The sequence below is a fragment of the Sturnira hondurensis genome, unplaced genomic scaffold (assembly GCF_014824575.4).
Source record: "Sturnira hondurensis isolate 20B ecotype Veracruz unplaced genomic scaffold, ASM1482457v3 Scaffold0017254, whole genome shotgun sequence".
NCBI classification, from domain to species: Eukaryota; Metazoa; Chordata; class Mammalia; order Chiroptera; family Phyllostomidae; genus Sturnira; species Sturnira hondurensis.
The window spans coordinates 353,901-381,541 of record NW_028089885.1 but is presented as its reverse complement, the minus strand read 5'-3'; the positions used below and the strand labels follow the sequence as shown (position 1 = coordinate 381,541).

Genomic DNA, 27,641 nt, shown 5'->3' with positions numbered 1-27,641 from the left:
GCTGGTCCTGTGTTTAGGGCCTGTTGGGGCTCATCCACCCCAAAGGAGACTATGCCTGGTGTCCCCACCAGGCCTACCCTAACCACCCAATCCTGCAGAGTCCCCAGAGGCCTGTGTCCTTTCATGCCACCTCAGACTTACAGGCAGCAAGGGACTCAACAGTGCAGGGGTGGCCGTTCTCAGCAGGTGCATGTGTGTGTGCTGGGAGGGGGCAGAATCAGAAGTGGCCTGCTCCGACAGTCAGGGAGCACATCTGTCTCCTGGCAGGTCTGGACTGGGCTGAGGATGCCGGATGCTGGGACAGCTCCCAACCCATCGCCTCCAGCCCGTACACAGAGCAGGGAGATGCACCCAACCATGATGGCAGCCACAGTCGCTGGAAGAACCAGGGCAGGTGAGACGGGAAGGGTTCCTCAGCAGGGAGCCTTGGCCAGGTGGCTGATGCCAGGGGTCAAGAGGGTTCCAGGCCTAGGACGGGGCCCATGCAGAAGGGTAGCAGGCCGAGGCTGCACGGGCAGCAGAGGCAGCAAGGGTGTGGGAGCTAGTCCAGGACCCATGTCACCTGCGCCCTCACCCAGCAAGCCCTGCACCTCTCCCCTCTTCAAAAGCACCCAGGCCCTTTCCTTCTAGTCTGTCTTTGGAAAAGAGCCAGGAGCAGTTTGATTAAAGCAAAAGGTTAAAACACCTAAGAAATACCACTGTTGAAGCAGCTGGGGACCCCATGGGGCTCTAGGTCACCTGAGAGCAGAGGGAGAGCAGCAACCAGAGCCTGGAGACCACCAGGGCCTGTGCAAGGGGGCGGGGAGGACCTGGCCACAGAGACCCGCAGGAGGTCACTGCCAGCGCCCAACTGAGGTCTGGCCACCATGAGGCGAGTGGAAGCAGGGCTGGGTCCTAGATCCTAATGACTGAGAACGACAGTCCAACTCCAGGGTCAAGGCCAGGGAGGGGTGGCCCCAGCCTCTGACTCCAAGGTAGACAGTCCCCCCTACTGGCCACTCTACCACTAGATTGTGCCTCTGTCACAGGGTTTTAAAGAGAAGGAAGGGGTCCCTGGGAACATACTTCGCAAACAGCCAAGTCTCTGTTTCTCTCTCTCTCTCTCTCAAACTTTCCCACCTTTGGCTAAAGGCCAACAGACTCTTCCCAAACAGAAAAACGGCCTCCAGTGGGGAGCAGAGGGACCCAACCCCACACTGCTTCGTGACCATGGTCTCCGCTCTGGTGTGGGACAAATAAGCCACCCTGCAGTGGCCACCCCTGGGCCAGCTGGCTTGGTGGGCACATTTAGAGGAGCAGCAGTCGGGCCCACAGAATCTCTGCCTGCCTGTGCTGTGCCAGCCCCTGAGGGCAGCTGGTTGGTGACAGGCACAGGGGTACTGGGCCCCAGACTCAGAAAAACCCAAGAATGTAGGCCCCGCTAAAGCACCTCAACCCAGGTGTAAACCCCAGTTCAGGATGGGGGATCACCCTCCACTTAGTCCAAGCCACAGAATCCAACAGGCCACCTTTGCAGGGCCCCCACTGCGCGGTCCTAACATGCACACACCCACTATGTTCCCACTCGTGCACACGCACATGCACATACACACAAGGGGGCACCCAAAACACCCTGGAACTTATTTATAAAAAATTGTGTATTTATTCTCATGTTTAAACTTCAGTCACTTTCAAAGTACTCTCCATCTCATGCAATAGACCTATTGAGACTTTTTTCTACTGTTCAAAACGGTTTTTGAACTTGTTAATTTTGATGCCTTTCAGTGCTTCTGCTATTTTTTGTTTCACCTCTTCCACATCAGCGAAACATTTCCCTTTGAGGACTTTTTCACTCAGGGAAACAAACAAACAAAAAGTCGCTTGGAGTGAGATCAAGTGAATAGGGAATGTGGGGCATGGGGGTCATGCCATTTGGCTCAAAAGCTGCTGAACACTCAGTGTGGTGTGGGCAGGTGCACTCACAAATCACCCATCATGACATAGGCAAATGATTCTTAGAAAAAATCCAGATTCTTTAAAAAATTTTTACTGAAGCTGAACGCAGCCTCTCACAACAACGCCAGCTGGTACACTGATACAGATGGGCTCCTAGAACATTCACCTAGCAGAGGAAGCCTATACTACAAGGGGCCTGCCCTCCAGGAGATAACTCCGGGTTTTTGTAGGTCCCCCATATACAAATACGCATGCACACACTTGTGGGCACACACAGACGTGCGCACAGGCACACACACACACACATATACACATGCAGTGCCAGATAAAGCCCAGCCTGCACTTGCCCACTGCTTGGGGCCTGAGAGGAATTTCCAGAACCTCACCAGCACAAGGCTTACTCTGCAGTGATGAAATCAAGTTCTCCTCTATTGTTTCCCCAGAAGTGCAGGGAATAAACCCGTCACGTTGTTACAACAACCAAAATGCTCAGGCCAAAATGATGCATCGGCAATTAAGGGCTCCATCATTCCAAGCAATTAAAATAAATGCTTTATTTGAAAACTAATTAATTCTAGCTACATATTTTTCCCATGACAATATCCAATGATTGCTTGATTTATGACGTCTAATTATTCTTTATTTATCTAATTGAGAGTAATCGCATTATCCTATCTCCCCTGGCACCAGCTGCCCGGAGCGGAGGCCGCAGCCCCTTGCGCAAGGCCGGTGCGACACGGCCAACGCCCCCTCCTTTCCCTGTTCTATCACTTGTCTCTTCCTCCCGGAGGGCGAAGGAACATGAAACTTAATCCACTGAGCACAACTCCGTATTCTGCCTGCTCTTCAAGATGTCAAAGCGAGACGCATTCTTTTAAAAATTAAAAAGCAAGATAATCTGCCACAATTTGCACGACTCTGACAGCCTTTCCAACTGATGCTACAAATGCCCCCAAAAGCCCTGAAGGCCCTCAGCCCACACATGGACGACGACAGCGTCCCCCTGTGTCCCCTCAGCAGCAGCAGCCTGGCAGGTCTCAGGGTTATCCCCCCGGAGAGGGGACTCAGCCTTCCCCCAGGTGTGGGGAGCAGTGGGCAGGTGTAGTCACTCTCCCACTAAGGTCACACACCTTGGGCAGGCCTCACAGCAGAGGCAGGAGTATGTACCCGAACAACCAGGTGCTGGTGGAAACCGGCCACGACACACAGGGGCTGCAGCAGCAGATGGAACCACACGATTCAAAAGGCAGATGCCCAGAGACCACAGCTCCCGACCTGACATTCTAGAGCTACTGGGGGTTCATATCTCTGTGTGCCGCAGCCTGATCCACCACAGACTGCCCTGCACTGGGTCACTCCCCCTTTCCTTTCATTGCAACAGGACCCTGGTTCCATTAAGAAGCTTGGAAATCGAGAAAGAGCAGCAGAAGCGAGCCAAGTGGGGGGGCACCCCCCAGCGACACTGGGCACTGCCCCAGCTCACTGGCTCCTGCCTCGCTGACTGTGCATGGGTGAGAACACAAGAAAAGGCAGCATGGATTCTGGAAGTGCCTCAGACCTTCAGCCTGGAAGCCCAGCCCCACATGAACCACCTCCAGCAGAGCCCCAAGGCCCCTGAGCACCCCATGGCCAGCCCAGACTGGGGAGGCACGGCTTCCCAGCAGGAAGCATGTCCTGACTGGCCCTCTCCCTTCCCAAAACAAATGAAAATGCTGATAAAGTTAAAAAAACACAAAATCTGCAATATATCACTAAGTTGATTTTCAAAAAGTCTGGAAGCGTCAGAGGATAAACATGAAGGGAAAAAGTCAAACCTAGGAAGGTCTGTGGGGCCTGAGGCTGGCTCCTGCCCTGGGGACATCTGCTGTACCAGTGACTCCGAGTTCCTGCTCTCAAGGCCCCTGGGACCATGAAAGACAAAATGGAGGGCCCTCCCAAGGTCGATAATCTCAAAGGAGCATCTGCAGAAAGATGAGCCCCCACAGGGCCACATGCTCAGTGTTAGTCTAAACTGGAACGGAAGCTTCACCCAGGAGTTGCCAAAACAGGTTTCAGCCCTAATTCACACCACCCTGGGAGGTCCCTAAAACTGCAGCCTGGGAAGTCTCTTAGAAGGAGCCCACCTGCAACCCAGGTCTCAATGCATTCACAGACGCAACCCTACAAAATGCAGGCTCGTAGTCGAAACTCATAAAAACAAACAAGGAAATACGGCACCATGAGTGAGAGCCATCAGAAACTACAGGAAAAGGAACCAGCACCCCAGAGCAAAGCACTCAGGTATATTTAAAATAAGAATGCTCGATGGTTTTAAAGAAAAAGAGAGAACTGAAACTGTAAGTAGAGAGCAACAGAATGTGAAAAATTACTCATCAGATTTGAAAAAGGGCCCAACTGGGTGAAGAGGTTGCTGGGAAACAGGTGATCTGCTCGGTGCCAAGGTATTACTCTACTGATAATTTACTGATGGTAAAAGGAAAAGACTCCTCTACAATGGAGACATCTGGCTGTCACCACCTTCACCATCTGATCAAAACCGGCTCTGCCAATAGTAAACAAACTGACATCACTTAACGCCCGAGGTGATGCAAGAAGACTCGGCGCCATCCCTGACCTCCCTCCGTGCCAAGGCTGTGCAGGAAACAAGCTGACACATCCAGATCACGGGGCTTGACAACCAGCTTGCACTTATCAGAAGGTCACGGGCAAGAAAACAACAACAGCAACAAGCAGGGCAACTCTTCTGAATTAAGAGACTGAAGAGGCATCACAACCCAATGCAGCGTGGAAGCCTTGATTAGATCCTGGATCCAAAAGGGGGTACCTACAGAGGAACCACTCGGGACAGCCAAGGAAATCTGAACACGGGCTGCAGATAACATGGAAGTATTGTTAATTTTCTTGGGAAAGACAATGGTATTTTATGCAGAGGAATGTCCCTGTTTCTCGGCTACAACATTTTTGAGACAGATGTCATGGTGTCTGCAATCTGCTGCAGGTGTCTGAGTGAAAAGTCCCCTTTATCTCCATCTACAGGCAAGCGCACAGGCAGAGAGGTAAAGCAAGCGCTGGAGGCAGCATAAAGCAACACTGTCAGTTTGGAAAATGATCTGGGACAGTTTGCACAGCTCGTGACTCAGCCACCCCACTCCTAGACAAACACCCTAAAGGAATTCTCACACACGTACAAAAAGAGATTTGTGTAAGAATGTTCATAGCAATTGTGTGTATAACAATTAAAAAAAACAACGAACTAGGAACACCCAGATGACCATCAATTGCAGAATGGGTAGCTTTGGTGCCTTCACACAATAGAATATTCCCCAAAGCTGGCTAAAAATGAATAAACTCCAGTCTCACATGGATGGAGCTCAAAATCCTAGTTCTCATCAGGAGATATTAACAAAGTGAAAACCAGACCAGAAAATAACAACAACAAGAACAAGGCTACGGACAGGGAGAAAATATTCATAAAAATGTATCTGATAAAGGGCTGGTACTCCACATTTTATAGAAGTCAATAAGAAACAAAAAATTAAAGTGATTCAAAAAGGCTAAACTTAGAGATAGACGCAGTTGTATTAGGCAACCAGAAACAATAAGAAAGCAGAGATTAAAACACTGATATCGACAAAGGTGAATTCTAGCCAAAAAGCATTCGACTGAACACAACCAGACACTTTCTAATACTAAAAGCTGAAATTCACAATGAATATATAACACTTATAAATATCTATGTAACAGAGATGCCATCTTTATAAAGCAAATATGAATATCTTAATAATAGAGATACCGTCTTTACACAAACCACAGGAGATATAAGGAGTCACAAAAACTCATTAGTGGCTCTCGGCACCGTACCAGTCAGACCCAGTAGACACCAGTGCAGAAGGAGCACAAAGACTCAACAGGAAAGACGCTGTGGATGCAGAAAGAACTCCACACTCTGGTGACAGAGACCACGCCTGCTTCCCCACTGCACATGAACATCGGTAGAAAACGATTGTATATTGGGGGCCACAAAGAAAACACTAGCGAGTTCCATAAGTAAGAAATCTAATAAACAACATCCTATGACCATAGTGCAATTAAGCCAGAAGTTAACAAAATCAAAACCAAAAGATTCTTGCAACTAAAAATTTCAAACCATTTATTAAGTGAATTTTAGGAGAAGGGGGAAAATACTTAACCCACACATTTTAAAAGTGAGTCCTGGCCAGAAACCTCAGTTGGTTAGTGTTGTCCTGATATACCAAGGCTGTGAGTTCAACCCCCCAGACGGGCAGACACAGGAGTCACCCACTGATGCACAGATAGGTGGAACAATAAACTGATCTCTCTCTCTCTTTTGATCTCTCTCTCCCACCTTCCCTAAAATCAATTTAAAAAAAAAGAAAAGACAAGGAAAAACAGAACATGCCAGATTCATGAGGTATAATTAAACCTTTGATCAGAAGAAAAGTAGGGACCAATATCACTTATGAATATCACACAAAAATAAAATATTAGCAAACAAAATACAACATCAAATTAAGAAAATGACCATGTGGAATTTATCCTAGGAATGCAAGGCTGGTTCAATTAGGAAATCCATTCATGTCATACACCATATTAATAAATCTTTAGAGAAAACACATATAATCAATCATCTCTAATGATGCCAAAAAGCCTTTGGCAACATTCAACACCCATTTTTCAGCCAACTGAGCAAACAGACACTGACAGGCTTCATAAAAATGATGACACATGCACACCCAGCCCTGCCCAGGGGGCTTGCTCGGTTGGTGCACTGTCCGCGCATCGAAAGGTTGCAGGTTTGATCCCCGGTTGGGGAGCAGTGGGGAGGAAACCCATCAGTGTTTCTTTCACACCAATGTTTCTTTCTCTCTCTCCTTCTTTCTCTCCCCACCCCTGTGTTCCTCTCTCTATAAAATCAAGAAACATTAATCAAGAAATATATCCTTGGGTTTTAAAAATCTACATATACATAAATGCTCCTTAGTTCTAAAAGCAACACATTACTTTATGACGAAATATTAGAGGTATTTCCACTAAGATGAGAATACCCAATGTCTTCAACACTGTACTTGAGGTGTAAGCCAATGCAATCAACCAAGAAAAGTTAATTAGAGATATATGAATTGGAAAAGAAGAATTTATACTATTTCCCAGATGACATGATGGTATATACAAGAGCCAATGATAAGTCAGGTTCAAACACTAAAAAAAATTTCATCTGGTAGCAGGAAATAAAACAAAGAGTTCAGAAAGAACAAAGTTGGAGGTATCATGTTACCTGGCATCAAACTATACTACAAGGTATAGTACTCAAATCAGTATGGTACTGATATAAGAATAGACATACAGATCAATAGAATTGAATAGAGAGCCCAGAAATAAACCCATACCTATAGGGTTAATTAATATATGACAATGGAGGCAAGAACATACAATGGGATAAACACAATCTATTCAATAAATGGTGGTGGGAAAATTGGACAGATACATGGAAAATAATGAAACTAGGTTACCTTCTTTCACCATATACAAGAATAAACTCAAAATGAATTAAAGACTTAAATGTAAGGCTCAATGCCATTAAAATTCTAAAGGAAAACATAGCCAAGGAAATCTCTGACATTTCTCTGAGCAGCATTTTTTCTGATATATCTCCTTAGGCAAGGAAACAGAAGAAAAATAAACAAATGTGACTGTATCAAACTAAAGCTTTTGGACAGCAAAGGAAACCATCAACAAAACAAAAAAACAACCTACTGAATGCAAGAAGATATTCGCCATGACTCATCCAATAAGAGGTTAATATCTAACATTTATAAAGAACTCAAACACCTCAACACAAAAAAACCCCAAGCAATCCAATTAAAAAATGGACAGAGGACCTAAATAAGGTGCCATAAGGCACTTCTCCAAAGAAGATACACAGATACCCAAAAGACATATGAAAAGATGCTCAATGTCACTGGCCATCAGAGAGATGCAAATTAAAACCACAGTGAGATGTCACCTCATACCTGTCAGGATGGCCATCATCAGTAAATCAACAAACAACAAGTGCTGGCAAGGGTGTGGAGAAAAGGCAACCCTAGTACACTGCTGGTGGGAATGCAGACCGGTGCAGCCACTGTGGAAAACAGTACGGAGTCTCCTCAAAAAATTAAAACATGGACCCTGGCCAGTGTGCTTCAGTTGGTTGGAGCTTTGTCCAGTAAACTGAAAGATCACGGGCTCGGTTCCCAGTCAGGGCACACACCTAGGCTGTGGGTGGGGTCCCTTTTGGGCGCATGTGAGAGGAAACTGATTGATGTTTCTCTCTAACATCGATGGCTCTCTCCCTCCCCTTCTCTCTATAATTAATATACATGTCCTCAGGTGAAGATAAAAATAAAGTAAAATTAAAATAAATAAATAAAACTTAAAAATGAAACTGCCTTATGACCCAGCAATTCTACTTCTGGGCGTTTATCTGAAGAAACCCAAAACACTAATAAGAAAACATGTATATTTACAGAGGTATTTATAACAGCCAAGATATGGAAACTACCCAAGTGTCTGTCAATAGATGAGTAAATAAAAAAGCTGTGGCATATATATAAAATGGAATATTACTTGGCCATAAAAAGAATGAAATCTTACCATTTATGACAGCATAGAGGAAGCTAGAGGGTATTATGCTTAGTGAAATAATTTAGAGAAAGACAAATACCATATGATTTTTCTTATATGTGGAATCCAAGGAACAGAATAAACAAACAAACAAATGTGAAACCCTCACTAATACAGAGAAAAGACTGATGGTAGCCAGAGGGGAGGGGGTTAGGGGACTGAGTGAAAAGGCAAAGGGATTAAGAAGTACAAATTGGGCCCTGGCTGGTGTAGCCCAGTGGATTGAGCGTGGGCCTGCGAACCACATGATCACGGTTCGATTCCCAGTCAGGGCACATGCCTGGGTTCCAGGCCAGTTCCCAGCAGGGGACATATGAAAGGCAACCATACATCAATCTTTCTCTCCCTCTCTCCTTCCCTTCCCCTCTAAAGATAAATAAATAAAATCTTTAAAAAAAAGAAGTACAAATTGGAAGTTACAAAAGAGTCAAGGGGATGTCAAGTACAGCATAGGGGATATAGTCAATAATGCTGTAATAACTATGTGTGGTGCCAGGTGGGTACATGAAGTATCAGGGGGACTACTCTGTAAAGTATATGACTGTCTAACCACTGTGCTATACACCTGAAACTTATACAAAATAATATTGAATATGTTAAAAATAAATTTAAAAATAACTTATTTTTTAAATAAGAGCTCAAGCTTCCATATAAAAACAATAGCCTGTTAAAAAAATCCCATTTAAAATATCAACTAAGAAGATAAATATTTCCTGGCTGGTGTAGCTCAGTGGATTGAGCACAGGCCTGCGAACCACACAATCGTGGTTTGATTCCCAGCACATGCCTGGGTTGCAGGCCAGTTCCCAGCAGGGGACTCACAAGAGGCAATCATACATCGATATTTCTCTCCTTCTCTCCTTCCCTTCCTCTCTAAAGATAAATTAAAAAAAGAAGATAAATATTAAACAACAAATGTTTTAACTTTTGCATGTCAAAAGAGATCAAAGTTGCCCTGGCTGGTGTGGCTCAGTGGTTGAATGCCAGCCTGTGAATCAAAGGGTCACTGGTTCAAGTCCCAGTCAGGGCATGTGCCTGGGTTGTGGGCCAGGTCCCGGTTGGGGGCATGCAAGAGGCAACCACACACTGCTATTTCTCTCCCTCTCTCCCTCCCTTCCCCTCTATCTAAAAATAAATATCTTTTTTAAAAAGAGATAAAAGTCTACTATCTATAAAAATATAGAGAACTCTTCAAAATTAAAAAAGACTAAAGGCAAATAGAAAAATGGGGAAAAACATTGACAACTCACAAAAAAAGACATGACATTGGTCCTTAAACATAGGAAGACACGCTTAACCACACTCATGAAGAAACGCATACTAAACTACACTGAGAGGCCTCCGGTTCTGGCCAGGACGAAGTAAGCTCACTACAGCCTCATCCTCTGGCTGAATGCAACTAAAAACCCTGGACAAAATACAAGAAAGCAATTACCTAACACTCTGAAGTGTGAACATGGACAGACAGATTTTGGAGGCAAGCAAAAACTGACGGAAGTGACCTGCACTGGGAGAATTCCCTCCTGTTTTTAGCTGCACAGCCGCAAGGTAGCAGTGGCTGCAACTTAGATAGAAACCCCTAATTTCTGTACAGAGAAGAGTAAAGAATGTGGGAGGAAATCCCTGATGGTTCATTTTTCTCTCTCTTCTCGGTGCTGTTCCAGGGACGGGGCCCCCGTCGGGGGTCTGTGTGGGAGAAGTGGCTCTGTGGGAAACTCCCATCTCTCTGGCCAGAGTAACTAAGGGAAGGGGACCCTGCAGGATGAAGTGTGTGCAGAGAGGAGAGAGACAAAGGAAAAGTCCTTAATTCTGCAAATGAAGCCTTAAAGTCCCAGGCTCCTTCCTGAGCTGCATATGCCTGGGAACAGACCCAAAGCAGTACTGGCTCTAAGAAGTGGACTAACATTTAACTCAATCACCACCCAAGTCTCAGACTGACCCCCAAGAGGCTGATGTGTGGGACAGACCCAAACAGCATCTCAAAAGCTTTGAGAACTGAAATGAGATTAAAAGCATAGCCTACAGAGGGCGAGACAGAACTTGCAATGCAAAGCTACCTGGGCTGACCACCTGCTAACACAAAACACCACATCCTCCAAAGGAGCCAACATAATACTCAATCCAGGATATGTCTAGGATACAATACAAAATTATTCAGTGTTCCAAGAACCAGAAAATGGCACCAATTCTTAAAGGAAAAAACAACCTACAGATGCCAATCCCAAGATGATTCAGGATGAGGGTGTGCGGATTGCCCGAGGCAGTGGGGTTGGGGATGGCTGGAGGGGGACAAAGGAGGAAAAATTGGGACAACTGTAATAGCATAAACAACAAAATATAATTTAAAGAGAGATGATTCAGATGCTGGAAGTACCAGATAAGGATTTTAAAACAGCTTTTATGATTATGCTCCATGAAGCAAAGGTAAATACCATTGAACTGAATGGAAGGAAAGTTCTTGGCAGAGATGTAAGAATTATTTTTTTAAGAGGAAGTTCCAGAGCTTAATAACACAGTATCTCCCTGGCTGGTGTAGCTCAGTGGATTGAGCACCGGCCTGCGAACCAAAGGGTCACCAGTTCGATTCCTAGTCAGGGCACATGCCTGGGTTGCAGGCCAGGGTCCCCAGTGGGGGCCATGTGAGAGGCAACCACACATTGATGTTTCTCTCCCTCTGTTTCCCCTTCCCTTCCCCTCTCTCTAAAGATAAATAAATAAATAAAATCTTTAAAAAATAATACAGTATCTGAAACGAACAAACCAAAAAAGAATGGGATGGGAGATGACAGCGGGAAGAGCCAATGAGCGTGAAGACTGATCAACAAAATTATCCAATTAAGATCCAAAGGAAAAAAGACAAAATAAATGATTAGAGCATCATTTATAAATTATATAAATGAAAATAAGTGATATAGAGCAAGGGACTTGTGGAATAATAGCAAATGGTCTAACATTCATGCTATTGGAGTCTAGGAAAAAGAGAAAGTGAAGTGTAAAATTTATTTGAATAATGCCTGAAATTTCACAAATTTGGGAAAAGACATATTTAGAGATTCAAGAACTTAAATGACTCATAAGCAGGATAAAGCCATGCTCAAAGACATAATTAAATGTCTAAAAAGACTTTTTAAAAATCTTGGCAATAATGACACATTATACATAAAAAATAATAATTTGGATGGCTATGGATTTCTCATCAGAAACTGAGGAAGCCAGAAGATGGTAGAATACCATTAAAGTACTGAAAGAAGAGAACTCTATATCCAGCAAATGATCCTTTGGGAAAAGGCAAAATGAAGATATTCTTTTTTAAAAAACTTATTTACTTAAATTGTTGTTCAAGTACAGTTTTCTGTCTATTACTCCCATCCCATCCCACCCCCCGTGCTCCCCCCTCCCTCCCATTTCCAACCTTCTCAGTTGTTGTCCATGTATCCTTTATATATGTTCCTCTAAATCCCTCCCCTTTTCCCCTGAAATTCCCTCCCCTCTCCCCTCTGATCCCTGTCAGCCTGTTCTCTATGTCAGTGTCTTTGGTTATATTTTGCTTGCTTAAATAAAGATATTCTTAGATGAAGAAAAACTAAGAGAATGTCTCGCCCGCAGATGTGCTCCAAAAGAAATACCAAAGATGTTTCTATCACTCTAAAGAAATCAAAAAGAAATGTGGAACTTCAAGAAAGCAGAGCAAGAGAAATGGCAATATCTGGGCAAATATAAAATACAAGTTTTCACCTCTCAAGTGAACATGTGTATTGTTAAAGTTAGCATATTGGTGGGGTTTTTTCAATATAACAGCTACAACGTGAAGGCAGAAGAGTAAGGGGACCTATAGAGTTGTAAGGATTCTGTATTTTACTGGAAATAAAAACCAAAAATTAACCCTAAGAAGACTGTCAAAGGTGAAGTATGTACATACTCTGTAATTCCTACAGCAAACATTAAAAACGTAATGTATAATAGCAAAAGGTATAGTCACAAGGCCAACAGAAAATTTTAAACTATTTGAAAATATCAAAATAATCCAAATGTAGGCAGAAAAGAGAGAAGAACAAAACATCAGAGGAGACAGAAAACAAAACGCCGACCCAAACAGAACCTATCGATGGTCACGTGAATGTGAATGCTCTCAAGATGTTACTTGTAAGATCCCATGCTTACGAGCTGATGGGGCAAAATTCAACTATCCCTAGAAGAAACCCGTTTTAATTTTAAAACATAGAGAAAAGAAAATGGAGTGGATAGAGTAATTCAGACAAAGTAGACCTCAGAATAAGGACTATTATCAGGGATAAGAAAGATATATAAAAATATGTATCAATTCATGAAGAAGACGTGAAAGTCCTAAATACGTATTCATCCAACAACAAAACTTCAAAACGCATGAAGGAAAAACTCACAGAACTGAAAGCAGAAGTAAACAAATACATAATTGCAGCTGGAGACTTAAACTACTCCTTAGTAATCGACTGAGAAGTGGCCAGAAAATCACCCTGGAGGCCTAACACTCCCTACCTACCTGACCTGGGCGACATTATGAAAACACTCCACCCAACAGAAAAACATTCTTCTCAATGCACATGCAACACTCAGCAAGATAGGCCACACCCTGGCTCATAAAACAGACCTTTGAAAAATGTAGAAGAACCAAAAAAGCATACGAAGTACATCCTCAGACTTACAGAAGTAACCTAGAAATCAGTCAGTAACAGAAAGATAACTGGAAAAATCTCCAAATATTTGGAAAATAAGCAACATAATTTTAAATAACCAATGGGTTATTTTAAATGAGTCAAAGATGAAGTCCCAAGAGAAATTAGAAAATATTTTGACCTGAATAAAAAATAAAATATCAAAACTTGTAGGATTTAGAGAAAGATTAATAGCATTAAAAGCTAATGTTAGAAAAGAAGAAGGGTCTTGGAACAATGACCTAGCTTCCACCTTAAGAAACTAGAAGAGAAGCAAAATAAGCCCAAAGCAAGTCAGAGGAGGAAAATAAGGTTAGAGAAGTGACATGGGGAACAGTGCCCTGGCTGGTGTGGCTCAGTTGGTTGGGCATCGTCCCACAAACCCAAAGGTCGTTGGTTCGATTCCCAGTCAGGACACATGCCTGAGTTGCTGGCCACCCGCGGCTGGGGCGTGTGAGAGGCAACTGATCGATGCATCTCTCCTTTTCTTCCTCCTTCCCTTCCTTTTTCTCTAAAAATAAATAAATTAAATCTTAAAGAAAAAAGAAATAGAAAACAGTAATATAATAGAGAAAATCAACAAAACCAGAGATTGGTTCTTTAAAAAGATCAATAAAGTTGATAGATGTAGCTAGACTGACAACCAGAAGAGAGAGAGAAGAAACAACTATAATAATGAAAGAAGCGTTATCACCGCAGACACTGCCAACACTAACAGGATGATAAGGAAATACTATAGACAACCCAACACACATAAACTCCACAACTTAGATAAATGGAATTGAAGACCACGGACTGTTAGAATGGCTAAAACAAAAAATTTAAAAAACCTGACAAAACCAAGGGCTGGCTAGAATGTGGAGCAACTGGAATTCTCACACTTTGTTGGTGAGAATGCAAATGGTACACGCATTCTGGAAAACGGTTGGGCAGTTTCCTATAAAATAAAGTATACATGTATCATATTGTTCAACAATCTTACTCCTACATAGTTTTTCTAGAGAAGTGAACACTCATGAGCAAACACCTGCACATGAACACTTACAGCAGTTCCACTGTACCCATAACGCCCCGAAGGGGAAACAACCCAAATGATACCTACCCATGGGTGAATGGAACACTCTTGAGCAATAAAAAGAAACAAAAATATTGACAAATGCAATGACATGGTGAATGTCCTGAGAATTAGAGTGAGTAAAAGGCTACATACTACGTGAGCCTAGTTATATGGCATTCTGGAAAAGGCAAAGCAAGGCAGAGAGCACACATGGCCATTGTCGGGGTCAGGGGGCGGGGCAGAGGCTGACTGCCAAGGGGCAGCCAGGGGAGAGGTCAGAGGTAATGGAACAGTTTCTGTATCCGGACTGGCAATGCTGGTGTGGGCAGGTGTTAAGACTCACTGTAAGTACATTTCACAATAATCATAACTGCGTAATAATAGATATTCATGAGTTCACACGAATGCAAAGGCAGGAAAGTGGATGAATCTCCCACACAGAATTCTAAATAATACATGAAGATGCACCACCCTCGAGGAGGCAGGGCAGAACACCCTCCACCCCCACCATGAGTGGCTATGCAAAGTGACTTCCTCCCCAAGAGGGAGATCTGGAGAGGGGGCGATGCCAGCAACTTCGCAGTGGAGGCACCTCACAACCACCCCGTGGCCTGGGGAACCAAGGCCAGCACCCACAGGGATGTCAGGCTGCCAGCATGTGCCAGTGATATGATGCGATGAGATGGCACTGGTCTTTGAGCTCTGCTCCCAGGAGCCTGAAACCCATATCTGATCATGACAAAAACTTGAGACGAATCTCAGCTCAGGGAGAGTCTGCAAAAGGCCTGACTAGTACTCATCAAAACTGTCCAGGACGTAAAAACAAGGAGCAGCTAAGACGCTGTGAGAGTCAGAGGAGACTAAGGAGACACGACAGCTAAATCCCACGTGCTGTCCTGGGCCGGATCCTGGGGCAGAAAGAGGACATTAGGCAAAAACTCAAAAAATCTGAACAAAGTATGGCCTTGAATCAGTAACAATGTATCCACGCTACTTTGTGACGACTATACCATACTTACTAATGGAGACGTTACGAAACGGGAACAGGGCTCAGGCATGCTCTGTGGACAAGGTAACACACTGCTCTCTTGGCCATTTTTTTGGGGGGGGCGCTTTCTTCAGTTAAAATATATTTTACAGTATCTTTGTGCTATTTTTTCTCATGCTCTGGGTAATGGCATTTAATTTACCAGTAACATATTATGAAAACCCAGTTTCCTGATTTGAATCTTTCAGATTTAGGGTCAATTTCTAATTCTACTCAAGGTGACTTTCAACAGATTTAATGCCAATTTTTAAGTGTTTCTCCCATTTAAAATAACTTACCATCCTATCTTTGCCCTAATTTAAATAGATTTAAATTCGTCAGTCCCCAATACAAGGCAGTCAGAATTCAGTTAAGCAAATTAGTGGGTGACCTTGGCCATGTCATTGTCAGGTCTAGAAGCAGAGCAGCAAGCAGGGAAAGGGACGCTGATGTAACAACAGTGCCCTCCACCAGCCCGACCTGCTCAGTCCTTCTTTGAAGGAGCACAACCATTCTAGCTAGAAAATTCTGGATCGGCTGGTCCTCTAGCCCGGCAGGAATGGAGGCCCACTCCCTCTGCACCCATGGAACCTGAGACATTCTCCGTACAGGCTGGGCCTCAGTGAGGACTCACTGCCCTCCCACCTTCCTGATCAGGACAGACCATATAGCAAAGCCCAGAATCCCAGAGTGGGCCCTTGCACTCAGCCATGACGGCCTTGGCTGGTGACCTCCTTCTCCCAGCTGGCCCCTCAAAGTTGCTCCACAGGCCTGAGGACCAGGCCAAGACCCTGAGAGACTTCCCAGGGCTGCTGCTTCACATCAGGAAATGGGGGTCTGATTACAGCACCCCCATTGTCTCTGATGTGCACGAGATCCAGGGGAGTCCTCAGGTACGTACAACACATCGGTGACTTAGAACAATTCTACACCTCTCAGCCAGTGAGACCCCGGGGGTCAGTGTCCTGTCCACAATGTTGGCTCACTGCCCAGGATGGGGGTGGGGCAGCCCCATGAGTGATGCCTAGGACCCCAAGGGGTGGTTCTATCATAAATCAGGACCCCTGCATGTAGGCCAGGCTTGCCCCTGAAGGCTACAGACCAGCTGTGTCCAGATAAGGCAAGGGAAGGAACAGCCTGCTGGGACAAGATCCGATTCCCTTACCTGTAGCTCATGGCCACATAAAGAACTGGACACACTCCCAGACCAAGGAAACACCACACAGAAGGACCTGGGCAGGTAGGCGGGCCAGCCAGGCCCCAGCCAGCCTGAGTGTGGAGGCAGGTTTGCCGAGGGTAACTCAAACTTCACAAAGAAACCATTTCTGGAATGGGGCTCCGCTGGTGAGTCGAAGTCAAAGGCGCACTTCATAGCTCCTTTCCAAACCCTGTGCATTGTCAGGGCCCTTGCCCCTTTGAAGCCTTGGTGAGTGATTGAAGCGTCTACTTTCTGAGGGGCAGATAGCACGGGCTGGTAATCTGACTCTAAGCCCCGGGATAAAGGTAGTTTGTTTCCTCTCAGCCCGTCTGTCAACACCTCCTCAGTAATTAGCCCTAATTATTACCAAGGGCCAGCCTCCCATTCGGTTATTAAATCAGAAATAGTATCATGGCCGGGCATCTGTCAACGCCCGGCTGGCGACCTTGGATTCATTGAATCCTCTGTCAGTATCCATGGCTTCAAAGATGCAGATCCTAGGGAGGGTTCCGGGATGTAGCCTGGCCAACCCTGCCCCAGAGGGAGGGAGGGAGGGAGGAAGGGAGAGAGAGGGAGGGAGCAAGAGACGCTGGTGCCACAAGCAGCCCAGCCCTACACACCTCGGGCCTCAGAGCCCAGTGGGGGGGTGGAAAGGAGTCCAGCACTGTCCCTGAACCCAACACCAGTGCAACTCCCCAACCACAACCATTTCCAACTCCCCAAGACACTGATATGACGGTGTGTGGGAGTGTGGGGGTGATAGGTACACCCCCAACAGCCCTTTCCCTAAAGGACCTCAGGCAGGTCCCAGGCCTGCCTGCTTTCTGCACATCTGTCTCCCAGGAACAGCAGTCAGTGGCCTTGGCTTTGATTGACGGATCTGGGCCTAAGGTTGGGCAAGGCCCTGTTCCATGGATACACAGGAAAACCCCCCAAGCCCTGCTGCCAGGAGCCCCCTCTGAGCCTGTGTATAGCCTGGGCACCCCTGCAGGTAAGGCATCTCCCTACGAGCTGGTGAGTCTCCAAAGCAGAACTCAGGGTCCACCTGGAGATAGGTTTCGGTGGTGAAGCCAAGAGTGTCACATTCCTGAAGGCCCTGGGGTTAGGACAGCCACCCACCTCTGTCCTTGGCCTGAAACCTCCCTCTTATCCACAAAAAGCGAGTCACTTGCTCCATAACATACAGACCTTCTGCTCTCACAAACCTCAGCCACCCCCTCCAGCAAAATAGATCGCCTCAGGCTGGAGCGTGCGGGCCCTCTCCTCTCTCGGGGCAGCGTCCCAGGGACTAGGACTGGCTGCCAGCGATTCCTGTGAAGGCCTAAGGAGCCCCCTGGCCTGCAGTGAGTGAGGCGTGGCCTCCAGCGCCTGGACACTCACCCACCAGGTCTAAAAGCACCCCTTTCCAAGTCTGTGTTTGGAGGAGAGGAAATGGAGGCCAGGTTATAGCTGAGTCTCCCAGGACCAGGACCCCAGGACCCCAGGACCCCAGCTGAAGTCGAGGCTCACTCCTGTGGTCAGTGCCCAGGCAGAGTGAGCCCACCATCCCATCTCAGCCTGTTCTTCCCCCCCGCCATGCCACAGACAACACCCTGGCAGGGCCAGGCTGGGCTGGCAGAGGAGTGAGCCTTCAGGAGGTGAAGGCATGGTGATGTCTCACAGTGAGGCTGGAGGTATGAGGTGTGAATGGCCCAGTCTGCCCGCAGTCTGCAAGGGCCTCCCACAGCCGTGGGTTCTGAGGTCGAGAGTCACAGACTTCTCAGGACTGGGCTGAAAAGAAGGAAATGCCAGGGTGAGGGGCCTCTGGGCTGCAGGAACAGGCAGGATGGGTGGGCAGGGCCTCTCCATGCACAGGCGTCGCAAGCTGCAGCCGAGGACATCCGTTAGCCCCAGGAGCGGGTCCAAGAAGCCTGGCAAGATGGCAGGAAGGAAGCCCGCCTGAGGGGCGTTTTCTGCCAGCCTGCCCCAAAATACTTATGGGCAGGGGTGGGAACCTGGCCAATGCCGGGCCACCAGCCTTTTTGTCCCTGGTGAACACATGGAAAAGCGTGTTGTTTTACAAGAAGGGTGGCCATCCTGTGTGCCAGTGCCAGCGTCTGTGGCCCACTTCTGCCACGAGGCCTGGTGCACAGCGGCCATCTGCCAGCGCTGATGGCGACGCCCAGACAACGCTCACCTAGGACATGGAACGGGGGCTAACCCTGCAGGCTGGCACCCAGGCGACTTCTAGGACCCAGTCCCACTTGGAGAGGGGTCCCTAGCCACAGCGGTGGTGACGCACTTTCTGACAGGGATCCCTGTGGTTGCTCCCGTGGCAGAGGCCATCCTGGATGGAGGAGTCCCCCCAGCGATCTGTCTACCAGCCATGCAAATAACATGCCTGCAGATGCATGCACGTTCACAATGGGCCGAAGGTGTGTACACACACGTCTAGGGGCACACACCACACATGTACACTCGCACTGATGGCTGTCACCAGTGCTCCATCGAAGTCTGAGGGAGAGAGGGGTCAGGGACAATGAGTACAGCCCTGAGGGGCCTGCTACTTCCCAGGCACGTGGAAGGTAAAGTTCTAACTTTTACCCAGGTGGTGAAAGTGAATTTAGGAGTTCAGCAACTTGCTGGGAGTCGGGGGGTGCTAATGGGGACCAGGAGACTGAAGTAGGCATCATGAAGTGTGCGCCTGGGGCTGGGGGGCTGGCTCCCAGGGACACAACTGCACTGGCACTGGGTCACCCTCCCGGCTGCCACCAGCCCAAGGCTCCATCTGTGTCCTGATTTTCAGGGGAGGAACACAGGGACTCCGTGGTGCCCCAGGGGACAGCACACCTCCTGATGGCCCAGCGTGCAGGCCCTCACCTGCACTGAACGTGTAACGGGAGTGGGAAACAGACAGATGTGAGAAGCTGTCGAGTTTGGGGGCCTGTGTTCTCCACATCAGGACCTATTCTATCCTAACCCATCAAGGACCCCGTTTCACCTTCCCCACAGGGCAGGTGTCTGTCAGCCCGCAGTGCTGGGTGCCATGCTGGCCAAACCTGTCTACGGTGTCATGGCTCACATGCCCGGCTCCCTTCTCAGGCTCTCTGATGCCTACAGCAGACCCCTCTGCACACTGCGCCACCACAGACTCCACAGTCAATGTAAAAGGCAAAGCACTGAGACTTGGGAGCATAGGGTCACATCTTTGACCCTCAGGTAGGGAAATGTTTCCTAAGCAAGAGGAGTCCTGCACACAGAAGCGGGCACTTCCTGCTCCAGGGGCCTCGAGGGGCTCTGCCCATGGCCTTCTGTGACTCTCAGAAGGGTTCTCATGACAGCACTGCCCAGAATTGCAAAAAAAAAAAAAAAAAATCCATGTTGGACAGCATGATAGTCTAAATTGTGAGCCCCCGCACCCAATTTAGAATTCTAACCCTCAGCACCTCAAAACGTGACTATATTTGGAGACAGGGCCTTTAAAGAGGTAAGTTAAGTTAAATTAGATCAAATGGGTTGGGTCCTAGTAATAGGACTGGTGTCATCACTACAGGAGATCAGGACAGAGACAGGCGCAGAGGGACAAGCCTGTGAATGGGAGAAGACAGCCATCACAAGCCAGGGGGAGGAATCACCCCTGTAGATACCTTTGTATCAGACTTTTAGCCTCCAGAATTGGGGGGAAATGTATTTGCTGTTTGAGCCATGTGGCCCTAGCAAAGACACGCAGGCTTCTTTCCAGGCACTGAAGCCGCCTGCCACCCACTGCCTGGATGGCTGCCCTCCTGAGTCCTGCTGAGTGGACGCTGGCTCGTCTCAAGGCTGAGTGCCCCATCCAACTCCGCGGGAGGATCAGCCGCTCTCATTCATCGGAACTCAGGTGTGCTTGTCTCCATGGTAATGGTAACAGAAGGGGAGACACTTGTCACTTGTGGTTGGCTATGGGGTTTCCCCTCTGTGGTCATGGAAAAACACATCCAGTGGGGCTCCGGTTGGCATGTGTCAGTTGGTATGGGACTAGAAAGGGCGGAGCTGATCTGTGACATGGGGGTGGCTGCAATGCTAGATGTTTGTTACTGCAGCACAGCCTGGCGTATCCTGACTGATACAATGGATAACTGCTCCACTGACCTCACTCTGTGCTGCCGGGCCCTTGGGCAGTCGCTAAGGCTCAGGCCACTGTGGGGCCTTATCTCACTCAACCCCTCCCCCAGCCCCCCAACCCCTATGAGGATAAACTATTCTAATGGCTCAGACAGGTCAGGTGACACGCAGAGGACTGTCAGCTTCCAACCTGGACAGGCAAAGTGTAATTGAGCTCAAGTCCACTATCTGAAGCCCCACACCTACCGAGGAACAAGCAATGACCACCTCCATGCAGGCGAGCGGTCAGACATGTCACGTGTGCCGAAAGCAGCATTCAATACTCCAACCAACAGCATGAAAAAGTCTGCTTCTCCATGCTCGGCAATCCTGGTACCTACACTTTTAAAGTCAGTCCTGGAATCACAGACTAGAAAAAAAATCACCCCCACTACTTTCATGATTTTTGGAAATGTTGAAATCTTTAATTTGTGTGGAGTACAGGCTGGTATAAACAGCGAGGAAGGTGTCCAGTTGTATTCTTTCCCAGATGGCTAACCAGTTGTTCAGCTCCTTTTACTGAATAATCCAGTTTACCCCGACTAATTTGAAATACCTCTAGGATGAACTAAATTCCTTATTTAGTTGGCTTTATTCCAAAGTTCTCTATTCTCCTTTGTTTATCCGTCTGCATGAATTTCCAAGCACCTTCTTTGCTGCAGCTTCATAAAATGTTCAGTATCTCATAGGACCTTTTCCTTAATACTTCCAGTGCTAGAATTTTCTTTGGACACAGGTACTTGAAACAACCCTCCCATAGTGCCCACAGTGCCCCATCCTTGATAAATAAAATCTGTGGTTATTTCCAAGGGACGTGAAAGGCAGACATGATCTGGAAGGCAGGCCCTAGCACCTTCGCCAGCGCGCTCCTTAGGGCTGCCAGCCCGTGTGGGGAGCCACGAGTGATGAGTGTCCAAAGGGCCCTCCTCCCGCCAAGCACGGCAGGGCCTCCTCTCCGGGCCCTCCACGTGCCTGCTCACCCAGAGCGGGGAAGCAGCTAGGTCACTGCATCTGCCCAAAGGCAGAGGAAGCTGTCACTCTGCAACACCATACTCATTCCCTGCATGGCAGGCTAGCCCAGAGCCCTCCCATCCTCTCCTGATGTCACCTAGGGACGGGCGACTCTGCCAACACCACTGAGGCCTTGCCCTCGCCTTTCCTTTCGTGAGGGCAGCCCAACCACCCTAAGGCCCATTTTCCAAATTTAAAAAAAGGTCATCAGGCCTCTCCCCAAGTCCCCCTGGGCCTGCCCTGGAAGGCCCCCAGGAGAGGTATGTCAGACTATAATCCAAGCCCACAGGAGTTGTCTGGGGCCTGAGGGAGGAAAGGCCCCAATGGCACAGGGGGTCAGAAGGGAAAATGACAACCCTGAGCTGAGGGTCCACTGAATGGAGACAGGAAAGGCAGCCTGTGCAGAACCAGCCACGTAACAGGGGTGTCGTCAGCTGGGCCATGGGTCCCAGAAAGCAGCTCTAGGTCCTACTGCCAGAGCAGCCTGGCCAGCTCAAAGGTGGGCCCTTCTGATTATCACCAACCACACCAGACCTGCAGGCAGCCAGGCCGCAGGTGGCAGGGGTCAGTGGGGGCAGTCGGACCTGTGCCTGGGCAACAGCACGGAGGGGCACTGCAGCTGGGCTGGCCGGGTAGTTCAGGGAATCTCCACATCTGAGCAGAATCCGACCACATGTGATTGCTTTTGTCAGCTTGCTTGTTCTGCTTGTAGGGTTGTATCAGCTTCCCACCTATTTCCAGGGTTTGCAACTGGTTTACTTACAAGGTATCTGTGCCTTAAAAAAAACTCACACATAAAACCCTCTGAACCCAGGGCCTTTTAAAGAGATAGTTAAAATAACCCCAACAATGTACTTGAATTTTTTTGCTGTATGTTTGCTTATTACAATTTTTCCTAAAATAACTAGTTTTAGTTGCAGCTCCCATTTCCACATATTTCTTCCTCCTACTTTCCAGGAAGGTGTTCTCTCGTTTTGTTTGCACAACTATAAAACTGGAAGGGGCTTGCCATTCCCGCCTAGCCACTCCTCCTCTGAGGTACAGCGCACCAGCCCTCCGTTCTGTCTGGCTGGAGGGAGCTCCCCAGCTCAGCTCCCGCTAACCCATCCTTGTACCGAACAGGTCTTTCTTCATTCCAGTCCTCTGGACCCCGGGGGCCTCACAGCCCCCTGCCGCCTGCTCCTCACTTCATCTCCCCTCTCAGATGTCAGTCCTCAAGGCCACACTCCACCTGTCAAGCCTCCTGTTCCCACCCAGTCAGCGCAACTCCTCAACCAGACCCTTCCATCCTCAAAGCTCCCAGCCACACATGCAACATTGACCTGGCGTGCTCGTGGCTGGGGCCTACCCTCTGTCTTCCTGACAGAATGGGCCCAGTGTTGCTGTGAGCGGAACAGACTCTGCTTGTCAGCAGTCACCTCACTGCAGGCTCAGCCACTGATCCAACGCACATTTAATGAGCACTGGTTGTGTACCAGGGGCACAAGCTAAGATGGAGCCCCTGCCCTAGAGGCTCACAGTCTACCCCAAGGTACAAGTCGTGTGGGGAACTGGGTGCTGAATAAGCCGTGGGCAAGAGTGAGCAAGAAGGCAGGGGCTGTTGAAAAGTGGGAGGGCAGCAGGGGTAAAGGCGATGAGCTGAAAAATCTAAGAAAACCAGGTGACTAGAATGTTAACATACAGAGGGAGAAAATGCCTGGAATGGAGTTGAGACTAAAAGGTGGCCTGCATCTCCGCTTCCTGACAAGCCTTCCCAGCTGACCAGGGCTGCTGACAAACCCACAGAAAAGCATCTTTCTCCACCAAGACCATCCGACTCACACTCAACAATGAGAGTGGCCACTTCCTCCAAGCAACCTTCCTTCAATTCCAGCCCAGAGGGCAGGCCACAGAAAGCAGATTATGGGGGAAGGGGACAAAGGAAAGACCATCCAGGGACCAGATCCAAACTGGGCTGGCATGACGGACCCAGTCCAGTTGCAGCCAGGATTTGGGGGAGGGTGAGTAGTTTGTGTGTATTTGGGCAGGTAGGGCTTACAAAGACAGTGTAAACATCTGATGGGGACCGACCTACAGAACTCTGCCCCACTAGCAGGAACAAGCCCGGGCAAGATGGCCCTCCCAGGGCAGCTATGGGGACGCTACCGAGAGCCTAGCACAAAGTAGCCTCTGGGCCACCAGGGAAGTCACAGAATGAGTCCAGGGCAGAGGCCAATGTTCTGTGGTGGGCGAGGGGGTTGTCTGTAGTCAGACAAGGTAGAGTCCAAACAGGTGCACCTCCTGCCCAGCAAGGGGGCAAGTGGACAGTGTAACACGTGACAGCACTGTCTAAAGTCACCTGGCAATGCCACTTCGTCCTGATGGGGGACTGTGGAGTTCCTTGGCTACACAAGGGCCACTGCTGCAGCTGCCTGAACCCTGTTTACAACCCAGGGTTGCAGGAGAGAGAGCAGGAGAAAACGGCGGCTCTCCTGGGGTCTCCACCGCGCCCTGCGGGTCATCTAAAGATGCCTCCTGGTCTCCCTCTGCCTCAGAAACCTCCTCCTCTGTCTTCTGGGATTCTGGACTCCCTGGGAGAGCTAGATCTAGTTTGAGGGCAAGGGGGTTAGCAGATTCTGGAAGTACAAGGACAGATTTGGGTGCCCCCTCCCTTGGCTGGGAGGAGGCTGGCCCCACCAGACCAGGTTTGGTGCCGCAGGCAGAAGTGGACAAGGCAGGAGGCTCGGCGGGCCCAGGGCTGCTTTCCTTGGCCAGCTGCTGCTCAGGCAGAGCAATTCTGAATGCAGAGTCGGAACTAGGAACAGCAGGCATGGCCAGAGTGGCTGGGACAGGCCTGGGGGTAGGGCCCATGTTGAGTGCCAGGGCGTCCGAGAACTTAGCTAAGTACTGCCTCACCACAGGCAGCTGTGGGGCCACTGGAGGCTGGCCTGAGGCAGGGGGCAAGGGGCAGGGCACTGCAGCATGGTACTCAGCAAAATTGTTTGGGTCCTCAATAACCTCCTTGAGATCCTGGCAAAAGTGCTCATAATCATCAGGCAGGGGTAGGTCCCCGTCAAGGTAGGGGGCTGCCCATGCCCGAGCTTGGCCTGTCAGGCGCCTGAGGACTTTGCAGACGCAGCTGAGGTTGTCCTGGTAGTGCTTGAAGCGGGAAGACATGTAATCACCGAGCTGAACCAAAAAGTGGTTCAGCAGCAATGGGGAGCCATCAAAGGTGCCTGGGTCTGAGCCCGGCACCCAGTGGAAGTCCACCCTGAGGGGTGGTGGGCTGGGCATGGGCACAGCAGGGGGGACCCCTTTCTGTGGCCTCACCATCCACTGTGCTCTTATGCTCCATGGTTGTGCGCACACACACAGGGTCCCCACAGCAGGGCTGTTCAATCCAGGGATCCACTAGGGGGGCATATGCAGCCCCAGGAGAGGCCCAGTCAATCTCCTGCCAAGGGTGTGCATTGGCATAATTGGCTGCAGCTTGGATGGGATTTCGAGGACCCTGCCACTGGTGCCAGCCATGAAGCATGCTAGGAATGCTGCACCGACTACTACAAAGAAGGGGAGAAGGGAGGAAGAGATGGCATGGGAGGGGAGGGTAGTCAGAAGTGACACTTAGGACACAAGAGGACAGAGATGGGCTGGAGAGGAGTGCGGCAAACCCCAGGCAGTCCAGGCAAGTGCTGAGAGTCAGGGGAGCTGACAGCTGCAGCCTCAGGACAGCTGAGAAGAGCTGATGGGACTGTCCGATGCAGGTCACCATCCAGGGCAATCTGTCCAAAAACAAGGTGGGGAAGAGCAGAGACTAGGCCCAACCATCACCATCGGGCTGCAAGAGGAGGCAACAAGCAGGCAAACCCTAGATAACCCACAAGGAGCTCTGAATGGAAGAAGGGCCTGGGAGGTCCAAGAAGGCAGGCAAATGCCACCTGTGACATTTCAAGGACAAGGTGTGATGGCAGATGCTGTCAGTGCCAGGAGAAGGAAAGGGGGCCAGATCGGAACCCCTTGGACCCCCTTGAGCAGCCAGACTACCTGGGAATTTCAGTAGAATGACAGTAGTAACCTTTTACTGAGTTCTGTATCCACACCAAACACTGACCCTCTCATAAGGTTGGTACCACAATAATGGTCCCCAAGGCAGAGTGGTGAGTGAAGTCACTTGTCTGCAGCACACACCAACCAGTAAGTGGCAGAGGCAGCTGAACCTGGCTCTAGAGACCACTTAACCATCAACTTCACCACACCAATTATGCTCTACACAGTCTGCTTAGGAAGAGTTTTCTAGCTGCCCCAAACACTGACTTATGACACAGACAGACATAAGATTCTTTTATATCACAGCATCAGGAGCATGGTAGATACTACCTATATGTGTGACAGAAGCCCAGATCTTCCAGACTCACCTTACCACTCAGAGTACAGCCTATAGGCAATGCCACCCCGACCCCAAACGCCACCTCCCTGCACCTCCTTCCCTGTCAAAAGCCCAGCATCTGATATCCCAAATTTAAACCCACTGGCTACATCTTCTCTCACCCTCCTCCTGCAAAGGGCCTGGTCAGCAATGATCATTAGTCCTGAGTAGCCCAAACAGCCCTAAACTGGGAAAGGAGACTGTAACCAAGAGCTGACATGGTTCTCTTCCAGTGCAAGTAGCCCTCCCCACAGGCTCTCACACTGCCCAGCCTAACAGCAGCCACCTCCCCAGTCTTTATGCAAACTGGAGGTCCACTCACAGCCTCCACAGAACTCTCTGCTTCATCCCAACTTGTACAATTTTTCTGACAACACCTCCACTCATTACCCAGTGCCCTATCAGTTCAGACCTAGGGCACCACAGCCTGCCCGCACCTTTGTGTGCAGTTTGCTATGTGTTCATCTACCCCTAATGAGAGTGATTTCCTTCAGGAAAGCACAGCTCTGTGTCTTTCTGTCCAGAACCTCCCAGGGTGGCCTACAGCACTCAATGCTGCCAGGGCCACCAACCCCTATTGTTGCCACCTGAGCATTATGGAACCTCTGAGACATCCTCTACCCACATGGAAGGGGGCAGCCTTCCATGTGAAAAGCCCTTTCCATCCTAATACAAGGGAAAAATATGCTAGGGCCTGCCAGCAGCAGTGAGTGGCCCAAGGAGAAGCACAGGAATGCAGTATACTCAGAGTCCAGTCCCTCACCAAGCTCTGAAAAGCAACAACCACACTGAAGCTCCTATCACCAATCTGAAGTTAGGCACCAAGCCGTCCATGAGACACAACACGCATCCCATGCCCAGGAGCCAACGCACTACCCAGGTCTCTGCCCTCCCTTTCTCCCAGTCCAGACCTTGTGCCCCAATCAGAACCCTAGCCGGTAACCTTCCCGCTCATCAGCATTCCTGTGTGTCCTCTGCAATCTTAGGAAGAAAACGCTGGGCCAAACAGCCAGCCCTGCATGCGCCTGAACGTTCCTAAGCCTAGGCCTGACTGATGAATGAACCTTGGCTCTTCCACGCCTATCAGTCTATTGATCTCTCTCATTTCTCTCCCCATCCTGCCTGACACTGAAGAACTTAGGCCCTTCTCCTGGACTGGACAGCATTCTGTCAAGGAGCAGGTAACGCGGTTCATGCCACTTGCCTCCTCCACAAAGTTAAAGCCAGCACCCTGGAACACTGGAAAATTCTCTGCTCCGAGGAGACCCCGAGGCCCCAGGAATAAAGTAATTTGCCCGAAGCCTCATAGCAAATGCGTCTACTTTAGGGCAGACCACTGCACCACCCCTCCCGCAACCTCCCTGCAGGAAACCGTGGGGATTTGAGCTCACAAACTCCACCGCAATAAGAAGGCGACCCACCTACAGCTACGCCAGGCACCCACGAAGAGGGCCCAAGAATCTGCAGCCAGACACCTTGCGGAAGCGTTTCCCTCCGAGGGCGAGAGTCCA

The 27,641-nt window shown here is 48.7% G+C and overlaps 2 protein-coding genes across 3 annotated transcripts in view; both read right to left on the bottom strand.

The window, feature by feature from the left end:
* GNB1L (G protein subunit beta 1 like) overlaps positions 1-27,634 on the bottom strand; it is a 64,113-nt gene extending 36,479 nt beyond the window's left edge. For both annotated transcript variants that reach the window (XR_005069637.1, XM_037067340.1), the window contains exon 1: positions 27,552-27,634. The gene's annotated coding sequence lies outside the window, so the exon portion shown is untranslated. The remainder of the gene's footprint in view (positions 1-27,551) is intronic.
* Positions 21,115-27,641, bottom strand: RTL10 (retrotransposon Gag like 10). The gene is given in 3 exon segments (XM_037067339.1): positions 21,115-25,013; positions 25,015-25,486; positions 27,552-27,641. Coding segments are annotated over 2 exon segments (1,416 nt in total). The 5' UTR covers positions 25,477-25,486; positions 27,552-27,641; the 3' UTR covers positions 21,115-24,059.